General features: G+C 35.1%; 2 protein-coding genes across 2 annotated transcripts in view; one reads left to right on the forward strand and one right to left on the reverse strand.

The window, feature by feature from the left end:
- LOC122142369 (interleukin-1 receptor-associated kinase 4-like) overlaps positions 1-701 on the forward strand; it is a 2,407-nt gene extending 1,706 nt beyond the window's left edge. Inside the window, exon 3 of the mRNA XM_042752789.1 lies at positions 353-701. Coding sequence (XP_042608723.1) covers positions 353-581 — 229 coding nt within the window. The 3' untranslated portion in view covers positions 582-701. The remainder of the gene's footprint in view (positions 1-352) is intronic.
- A 6,912-nt stretch (positions 702-7,613) lies between these two features.
- LOC122142370 (twinfilin-1-like) overlaps positions 7,614-10,863 on the reverse strand; it is a 4,435-nt gene continuing 1,185 nt past the window's right edge. The window contains exons 4-5 of the mRNA XM_042752790.1: positions 10,425-10,546; positions 7,614-7,655 (exon numbers count right to left, since the gene is read on the reverse strand). Coding sequence (XP_042608724.1) covers positions 7,632-7,655; positions 10,425-10,546 — 146 coding nt within the window. The 3' untranslated portion in view covers positions 7,614-7,631. The remainder of the gene's footprint in view (positions 7,656-10,424; positions 10,547-10,863) is intronic.

Consider the following 10,863-nt stretch of genomic DNA (forward strand, 5'->3'; position numbering starts at 1 on the left):
TATAAATGATAAAAAAATGTTTTATACTTTCACCTCTTAGCAGGTTTTGTATCGAATATGGATTTTTTTTGTAGCATTCTTCATTTATAGTTTTTTTTTATATTATGTATATTTTATGTTCTTTTTATATAAAGGTAAATGTACAGTGGAAAGGACATAACTGTTACAGAATAACAGTCCTTCTTCAGCGCTTTTTGTAAATCACTTTGAATTTAAAATTTTTCGGCTAAAAGAAGAAATGCATGAATGCTTCAGAGAGAGAACAGTCCATCGTGACAGAGCAGGAGAATCCTTCATGATGAATGTGTTTTTCATTCTCATTTGTGTGATGTGAGCGTCTGTGTTGTCTCAGTCTGAAGCACGAGAACCTGGTGAGCATGGTGGGCTTCTCCAGTGACGGGGAGCACCTGTGTTTGGTGTATGAGTTCATGCCCGGGGGCTCTCTGCTGGAGCGGCTGGCCTGTGCAGACGGGGCTTCGGCTCTCTCGTGGCTCAGCAGATGCTGCATCAGCGCAGGAGCCGCCAGAGGACTGCAGTACCTGCATCAGAACAACCACATCCACCGAGACGTCAAGAGGTGAGCGCAAACGCAAACCAGATGCTCCAGGAGCCTCGTCGTGTGGCCTGCTCTCTGTTTCTGCTTCTATAAATGTTTTATTCATGTTTTTAAGCCTAAAATATATTATTTATTTATCATTTAAAGGCCACACATTATGCAAAATCCACTTTTATATGGTGTTTGGACATAAATGTGTGTTGGCAGTGTGCCATCACCTCGATGATGAAATCACCAAAACTCCTCATTTTTTAATCAAAACAGCCAAGTCAGCCTACTGGTGTCTTCGTTTTGATTCTCATGTGTTGGGCATCCATGTGGGCAGGGGAGACCACGGGGGTTGATTATTTTCAGCTCTGCACTGCTATAGTTTCCGCCCTCGTTGTCTTGCTACATTTACAAAGTGTGTATTTTTCTTTTGTTTTCTTGGAGGCTATGTTTATAGTTAAATATTGTAATGTTGTGTTAACCATTCAATACATTAAAATCATTAAATTACCCTAATTTGCATGTTTTTAAATGCTTTGCTTAGAATGTATATGTTCATACATTGTGCAGACGTTATAAATACTAAAAATCATTTTAGTTAATGAAAGAAAAGCTCAAAGCTCAAAATGAAATAAAAATATTAAATGAAGTATGTGAAATGCACCAGGATTTTGCCTATATTAAAGCTTATGTTAAAGTACTAAAAATCACTAAAGAAATATGTTTTAAAAAATCCCACTAGTGAACAAAAACAATTCAGAATTAATAAAAAAAATACAGTGAAAATTAAAAAATCTAAATTCAAAATATTCATAAATGATCTTTAGATTTACAGTTTTTATATAAAAATGTAAAATTTTAATGCTTATGTAAGGCTGGGGTTTGGCAATTTGTTTGCATACTTTCCCATAATTTAAAGTGGATCCTTTGAAAGGATAAATATTGTGTTTAATGCTTAAATATATATGTGTGTGTGTGTGTGTATATATATATATATATATATATGTATATAACATTTGAATAGTGTTTTCTTTAGTTTTTTTTTTTATTTAGCGTTGGTAGTCTCTAAACATTATTGCATCTGTTTAACAATGGGGTATCTTATTGGATGAGGACCTCGTTCAGGAATCTCTATTCCCGGTTTGGTAGCGCCTGGCCCGATCACGTGCTCTGGTGCTTGGCGGGGAGAGTTGTGGTGACGGCCTACATGGCGGAGGCCCTCTTGAGGAGAAATCAAAAAATATAAATCTGGCGTCTTTGGCGAGGCGCAATCTGCCCAACATTCAGCAGTTATTCATGTTCAGATTAGGAGTGTGCCATATAGTACGGTCTGAAGTTTGGAAACATTACTTCATTTTAGTAACGAAGAAGTTTCTTCATATCAAGCCTGCATTTATTTGATCAAAAATGGAAAAAAACAGTAATATTGTGAAATATTATTACAACTTAAAATAATAGTTTTCTATTTGAATATACTTTAAAAAAATAATTTATTCCTGTGATGCAAGAAGCTGAATTTTCAGCATCATTGCTCCAGCCTTCAGTGTCACGTAAACATCCAGTCTATCCACATGATCATTTTAGAGAAATCATTCTAATATTCTGATTTATTATAGAGTGTTGAAACAGTTCTGCTGTCTAATATATTTGATGAATAAAAGGTTAAAAAGAACTGCATTTGTTCGAAATAAAAAGAAATATATACATAATAATATATATTCTAATAAATATGTTTTCTTTCTATTACATCGCATCAGTTTGAACATAGCCTTGCTGAATAAAAGTAGTGGTACTGTTTTAAAAAGAAAGAAGGAAAAAAAATGACTGACCCCAAATTACTGACCAGTAGTGTATATTGTTATTACAAAATATTTGCTCATTTTAAAAACATAACTTCTTTTTTTTTTTTTTACTTTTTATTCATCAAAGTATCCTAAAAAAGTATCACATGTGTCCTGAAAAAATGATGAGCAACAGAGCTGTTTCAACTTTGATAATGAATCATCATATTAGAATGATTTCTAAAAAGGATCATAATGATAATGATCCTAAAATTCAGCTTTGCATCACAGAAATAAATGATAATTTAAGTATAATAAATTTTAAGAAACAATTGTGCAAGTTAAACTAATATATCTGTGTATATTTTTTTTCTGTATTTTTGATCAAATAAGTAGGCTTGATGAGCAGAAGAGACTTCTTTCAAAAACATTAAAAAGTAGTAATGTTTCCAAACTTTTGACCTGTACTGTGTAATGTATATATATATATATATATATATATATATATATATCACTATATATATATATATATATCGTACGTATATCACATTGTTTTGCGAAAAACAAATTCAAAACAAACACACTACAGAGTGCAGGCATTCACGTGAAGTCTAGACTGAGTCAGAATCAAGCATTTAGAGTGTGTTCTTTCACCTGCATGATTCAGTCTATTAAAATACATTTTAGAATGATCACAAATTCAAGACTTGGGGACAGAAAAATATATACAGTATTTATATAATTTCATATAGTTAATCAATATCTCACAGTGCAATTTTTTTCATAATTTCAAATAACAGTATTCAACGTTGTATGTTTAATATATCAAAACATTATTCATGCATTTGTAATTGCAGGTTAAATACATTGACGTTCTGGTTTAAACAGTGTGTAAACACATCTAAATGCCACTTCAGGTGCAGCTTATGTCTGGATTGCAAAGATGAATTTTGTCAAAACTGATTTCATTTGCTTGGTAACAGCCCAAATGTCACATTATTCTAATTCATTGATTAATTGTATGAATCTGACTCAAAAGAGATAATGCACACTTTTAGAAAAAATGGCTTTTTATAAAGGTAGGAATGCCCATAAAAGTTCAAAAACCAATTAATCATTGGAAATGATTAATTTCTATCAGTGTGAACTGACCACCACACAGAATATGAAGAATATCAAAATCTTTAGGAGTCAGCTGTCTACGGTAGTCCTTCAGATACCAGCACAATAACACATTCAGCTAAATATCAGCTAATTATCAATATCAATAAAATCCCAGAAAATATTGAGTTATTATTTTTTGTCAGCATCGCACACCCCTAGTTGAGAGGTCCAGTGCAGCTCCTCACAGTGAAGGTGTGTGTGTGTGTGTGTGTGTTTGTTTGCGCAGGTGTTGCTGGAGATCCTGTCGGTTCTTCCTCCGTTCGATGAGAGGCCGTGATCCCAAACTGCTGGTGGTGAAGCCTCAGTCTCGGCGTCTCCAGGTGCGTCCCAGAGTCTGAGTCTGAGCTGTGTGTGTGTTTCAGATGGAGATGAAAGGGCGAGATCGAGGATGAGGAGCTCTCTCTGGAGGACCCGTTGATGGGAAGATGCAGGGATGGCAGATGGAGGGGAGGTGGAAGCCGGATGTATGACGCTGGCGTCTCAGTGTCTCTGTGAGAAGAAAAACAAAAGACCCACCATCACAGAGGTGTGTGTGTGTGTGTGTGTGTGTGTGTGTGTGTCTGTGTCTGTGTGTGTGTCTGTGTGTCTGTGTGTGTGTGTGTGTGTGTGTGTGTGTGTCTGTGTGTCTGTGTGTGTGTGTGTCTGTGTCTGGTGTGTGTGTGTGTGTGTGTGTGTGTGTGTGTGTGTGTCTGTGTGTGTCTGTGTGAGTGTGGCTCATGTCCTGAGTGTCTGTGTGTCTGATGTGTGTGTGTTTTGTTGGTGGCGAGTCTGTGGTCTGTATGTGCTATGTGTTGTGTGTGTGTCTGTCTGTCTATCTGTCTGAGTGTGTGTTTGTGTGTGTCTGAGTGTTGGGTGTGTGTCTGTGTGTTTGGTGGCTGAAGTGTGTGTGTATGGTTGCATGTGTGTGTGTGTGTCTGAGTGTGTGGGAGTGTGTGTGTTGTGTGTGTTGTGTGTCGGATGTGTTTGTGTGTGTGTGTGTCTGAGTGGGTGATGTGTCTGAGTGTGGGTGTGTCTGAGTGTGTCTGTGTGTGTGTGTGTGTGTGGTGAGTGTATGTGTGTCTGTGTGTGAGTGTGTCGAGTGTGTTGTGTGGTGTGGTGTGTGTCCTAGTGTATGTTGTGTCTGTCTCCGTGTCTTGTGTGTGTGGTGTGTGTGTTGGTGGTCTGTGTATGTGGTGTGTGTGTGGTGCTGAGTGTGTTGTTTGTGTGGTTTTGTGTCTGAGTTGTGTGGTGTGTGTCTGTCTGTCTGCTGTCCCTGAGTGTGTGTGGGCCTGAGTGTGTGTGTTCTGAGTGTGTGTGTGTGTGGTGGTGTGGTCGCCTGAGTTGTGTGTCTGAGAAAAAAAATGCCATCTCACTCAGGTATGTGTGTGCTGTGGTGTGTGTGTGTGCTGTGTGTGAAGGTGTGTGTCTGTGATGTGTCTGTCGTCTGTCTTAGTGTGTGTTTTCTGAGTTTGTATGTGTCTGTGTGTTGTGGTCTTGAGTCTAGTGGGGTGTATGTGTCCTGTGTGTGGTGTCTGTCGTGTCTGTCTGTCTGAGATGTGGTTGTGTGTGTGTGGTGTGTCTGGTGTGTGGGTGTGTGGGTGTTGTCTGAAGTATGTGTGTGGGTGTGTGTGTGTGTGTTGCTGAGTGTGGTCTGTGTGTGTGTCTGTTTGTGTCTGAGTGTTGGTGTGTGGTGTGGGTTCTGCAGTGATGTGTGTGTCTGAGTGTAGAGTGTGTCTGAGGGGGTGTCTGTGTCTAAGTGAGTGTGTCTGTGTGGGGGTGTGTGTGTGTGTTAAGGGGTCTGTGTGTCTGATGTGAGTGGTGTCTAAGTATGTGTGTAGGGTATCATCTGTGTCTGAGTGTGTCTGTATGTCTGTGTGTGTCTGTGTGTGTCTGTGTTTAAGTGTGTCTGTGTCTGAGTGTGTCTGAGTGTGTCTGTGTCTGTGTGTGTCTGTGTCTGAGTGTGTCTGTGTGTGTCTGTGTGTGTGTCTGTGTCTGTGTGTGTCTGTGTCTGAGTGTGTCTGTGTCTGTGTGTGTGTCTGGAGTCTGTGTGAAATTCGTGTGAGTCTGTGTCTGAGCGTGTCTGGTGTCTGTGTGTCTGAGTCTGTGTTCATGTTTTGTTTTTCATATTATTTATAATAGTATTTTGTATATAAACTTATTGTATAGAAAAATATATTATAAAAAATATAATATATATAAAAAATGTGTTTTATCGCTATAGAATATTAAAATAATTATATATATATATAGTTTTCTTTTTGTTTTGATTTTTTTTTTTCATTTTTAGTTATGCTTATATTTAGAGATTTCTAATGTTTTTGTTAACCACAGTAGTCACTAATTTGCATGTTTTTTCTAAATTCTTATCTTAAAATTATGAATCATATTTATATTAATTTTAAATGATTTTCCTTCGTTTTTATTGAATATATCAGTTTATATTTTATTTGAACGCTCAATGTAAAAGATTTTATATTTTATGTTTTACATTCAATTATTATGAATATATATTAAATAAAAGTATATATGAAAATATGACATTTAAAAAGCTTTTTGTTTTGAAAACTAGTGAATTTAATTCATATAATTTGCATGTGTTTTTCAAATGCTTAGTCTAGAATTAACATTTTCCATATTATATGATTATATTTAAAGATTACAATTTCATGTTATATTTTATAGTTGTTTTATACAATTTTTGTAGAATATCTATCTTATATTTATTTATTTTTAAGCTGTATATTTAGTAAGTTTAATAATTAACCATACACATTTGACTGCAGATTAATTGGTAAATATTTTAGTTTTTTTTCCTTATATTTATCAAATATATAAGTGTACACACAAATACAAAAAGTGTATATACAAATTTAAGAAAAACCATATAAAAAATATATAATATATAAATATAATAAAATATACATACATTTTATATTATATTGGTATATATATATTTTTTTTAATTGTCAGGTTCTGTCTAAACTGGAATCATCTTCATCTCAAACATTCCCAGAGAGTCCAGATGAGATTGTTGAGGAGTAAATCTATATTTATTTCACATTCCTCATTTGAAAATTTAGCCAGCACAAATTCCCAAAACGCATTCATTTTTACATTGACTCCAGAATGCCCTGTCGTGAATCTCCTCCTAGCATTGTGTGTAATAAAGGACAGTCCATATCTGAATAGATTCATAAATATTCTTTATTTTTCTCTCTCTAAAAAAAAAAAAAAAAAACAGTTGTACACAGACAGTATTTGAGGCGTTCTGTACACACACACACACACACACAATACCGGGCACAGACACAGGCTATCATGTGTGAAACTCAAGAGTGGCTGCTTCAGTAAACAGTGGTTTGCCAAGGTTAAATGACAGTAGATACTCCAAGTGACCTGTGTTTAAAACAGGCCTAACAGTGGTTAATAGAGATTCACCCATATATTTCCATCATCTTCCCTTTTAGATTCATCACTTAATAGTAATGTCCTGATCTTGGCTCCATCGAGTTCGAGAGGCTTATGAGATGATTCACTTCAGGCCACAATCCAGAGACAAAAACATCGGGAAAACAGAAACAACAGAACAGCATTTGCATAAGAAGAAAATGAGCATCCTGGCACACATGGGAAACCAAAACAAATTCATATCAAACATCATGAGTTTATGTGGTAAAAAATGTGTCTAGATCCAAAGCCGGGATGTGAGAGCCATGTGATTAACATCTCCCCGTGTTTGGTACAAAATAGAAAAAATAAAAACAATATAAGACATAGCCAAAAGGGAATGGCGACGGTTTGCAGAGATCACGCCTTCACCTGATTTTGGCACAGTTTAAAATCACTAAAGCCTTGTCGCGATATTTTTAATAATTGGTTCGCTCGGTTTAAAATTGAAGCATAGCTCATTAATGCACCAGCAGAGGTGTTTGTGTAACAATGCATAGCTCTGCATCAGACTCTGTGAGGAAATGAAGGGTGTGGCCTCTTGATTGGCGCTGGTGGTCTGCTGTTAATCGTCAGCCCTCCTGGCTGCCTCAAGGCTGCCGCGTGATCCTGGCGCATGGCCTTTTCTCCCGAATCGGCCCAGCGGTTTGGCTTAACGCTTCGCTTGTGCGCTGCGGCTTGGGATGAACCTCATCGTAGGAAATCGGCCGTCCAGCTCATCGCCAAGTATCGATCTCCATCTGCGAGGAAAAACAGTATTGATTCACGCCACATGCCGCCTTCAGCTCGGTGACATTATAACCAAAATGTAATCAATGCATCACAAATCGAGAAAAGATTCTGCATCGATTCCGGAGATTTTCCTAATGCATGGCTATTCTTTCGGTCGCATTCTGGAAGCTTAGTTTTGAACGCTGGCATGCTTGCTTAGAAACACCTCGAACTCTGCTCGCTTCCTAATCCTTACAATTGCACACTTGAACCTAAAAATAATCATTCATAAAAATTCGGAAAACTACAAGGGGGTGTTCACAGTGGGTTGTTTACACATTAATCTAAGGTCCATAAAAAGCATTCTGGGGATTCGAGGTTAGATTACAGGATTTGGCCAAAAGCCTACAAGCACTCTTCAGCGCTGTTCTTCATGAGCCGCTTTGAGGTGCGCGGATAAAAACTAGAGTAGAGTGCCATCTGCTGTTAAAATCTAAGCTCAGAAACAATTCCAGAGAGAATCGCCATGCATTCAGTAAGATCTCACACATCGACATTTATATTCTCGCAGCCCTAAAAATGAACCCTCTGATGCTCTTCTCTGTCATTTTTTTATTGTAAATATATATATATATATATATATATATATATATATATATATAGCATATATATATATACATATAGCAGGAGATATTAAAACAACAATCACGATATCATTATTCTAAAAGCTTATTTACATAATATATGTGTGTAGATACTAAATGTATATTTATTATGTATATATAAATACACACACATACAAATGGCATATATTTAAGAAGAATATGTTAGGCTATTTATTATAAAATATATTTATATATAATATATAAATATATAAGAATATAAAAATATATAAATGTATATACATGTAAATATTTTCTTCTTAAATATATAATTATGTGTGTGTATTTATATATACATAATAAATATACCCTGTACACATACACATATATTATGTAAACAAAAACTTTTATTTTGATGTGATTAATCGTGGATTAATCATTTGACAGCCCTAGGTATATATATATATTAGAATATCTGATTTCATTGGAAATGGTATGGAACTTGGTAAATGTTTTTGGTGCTTGGCTATGTGGGGGAAAAAAAATCATGTGGATTGATCAAATGAAACGCTAGTGAAAACATTTGTCACACTTGTGCAAAAAATGGAAATGAATGGCTGCGCCCCCAAACTAAATTTTACTGAAAGCTCATGTTTTGCAATATCAACTTCAAAACTTGTTCAGATAATCAGATCATTTTTCATAATAATAAACATACATTTTATAACTATTTTCAGTTTCACTTTTTTACAACAGCAATAATCTGGCAAGTGTGTTTTCTTTAAAGGAGTCATAAAACTGAAAAACCAAAAATCCTCTTCATCTTTTTGCCATATAAGAGGGGTCATTGTACTACTACTACTAAATATACAAGTACTCTACTCTAAAAACAGCTGATATTGAAGGTGCGGCAGTCTGCTAAAAAACTTACATCAAACGCAAGCCACTTCAGCTCGGACAATTTTATTTTTAATCTAGAATGGTATGAAATCTTGCGGAAGGGATTTGGGACTCTGCTATGGTAAATAAGTGGATTATGAAAATGAAAATGTGGATGAAAAAATATTCACACTTGTACAAAATGATGACACAGAAATTAATTTATAGAAACGTTTAAGCAATTGTGCCCTCGCCATCCAAATTTTTAACATTGAAAGCTCGTGTTTTATGTATATCAACTTCAAATTTGGAAGACAACTTGTTTTACATGCATGACTTTGATTTTAGAGAGTAAAACATGCTTTTGTAAATATTTTCAAAATATATCATATAAAAATTTTTTAAATAGTATTTTTGGTGCAGCTTTTCTTAATAATAAACTTCTATAACTTTTTTGTCGCGACTTTTTCTAACTTTCTTTGTTTTCACTCTAGCAATAATCTGCCAAGTGTCTTCTTTAAAAAAAATAGACCAAACTTTATCACTCCTAAAGCATTCAAGATTTATGACAGTTTGCTCGGAAATTTCATTTCTTTTAGGTCTATGCTCAAAGTGAGTATTAACAAGTACAGTGGATTATAGATGTTACATAAATATAATTTAGTACCATAAAATACCCTAAAATATAGATGTTACATAAAACAACAAATAAAAAACATTATTGAATTCAAAATAATTATTGAATTCACTGAATGTGCTGCCTCATTTTCACCACCATGTGAGCAGAGGGTTAAAATGAAAAAATAAAATGTGTATTATTTCAAATGTGTAGGCTGAATGTGACACTGCCCCCCTGCATGTAAGATAGAGGCTATGAGAGAGAGAATCAGCAGCAAGTCAGAATTAAACTGTGAAAAGGAAAAAAAATGGAAACAAAATTGAAACTTCTAAAATTAAATGACAGAAATTTTGAAATTGGAAAGAAAAATAGAAATTAGAATTAATATGACAGGAATGTAGATTAGAAAATAAAATAAAAAAATTAGAAATGAAATTAAAATAAAATGTACAAATTAAAAATAAAATTAGAAACGTGTACATTTTAAAATAATAAAAATATAGTATTTGTATTCTATTTGTCATTAATAATTACATTTTTAATAAAGTATATTTCCAAAGTATAACAGAAATCCTGTAAATAATTTTTGCTTTTTACACACTGCAGATGAGTCGTAATGATGTGCTAGTGTCCTGAATGTGGATTTGAACTTCTTCACCCCAGAATATTCCTCTAATCAGGAGCCAAGCCAAACTGACCTTCTTCTCCACCTCCATCTGCAGTTTGTTCTCCACCATCTCCAGCAGAGGATTCTTACAGCTGGAGTAAAGCATGCGCTCGCGGATCCCACAGCTGTACCCCGGCATGGAGTAAATAAACACTGAAACCACAACATGCTATTATAGTCTTGTTATATGGCAAGTCTTGAGTTTTTATTTTACTATTATTCTGTGTTTCATTGTAATTTGAAAAAAGCTAAAGTAATTTGAGGTGGTGTGGTTGTGGCTTTAGAGAGTGTCAGGATTATTAGTATTATGGTCAGTTTGATGTGAAAGGCGGCTGGGCAACCAGGATGATGAAGAGTTAACCGTAAAAACAGACAAAAAACAGGGAAGGAAAAGAAAAAAGAAAAAGCGGGGAACAGAAGAAAAGAAAAAAAAAGGTGAGAGAGAGAGGAGAAAGAGGGGATGGATTGGA

This window comes from Cyprinus carpio, chromosome B25 (genome assembly GCF_018340385.1).
Source record: "Cyprinus carpio isolate SPL01 chromosome B25, ASM1834038v1, whole genome shotgun sequence".
Classification (NCBI taxonomy): Eukaryota; Metazoa; Chordata; class Actinopteri; order Cypriniformes; family Cyprinidae; genus Cyprinus; species Cyprinus carpio.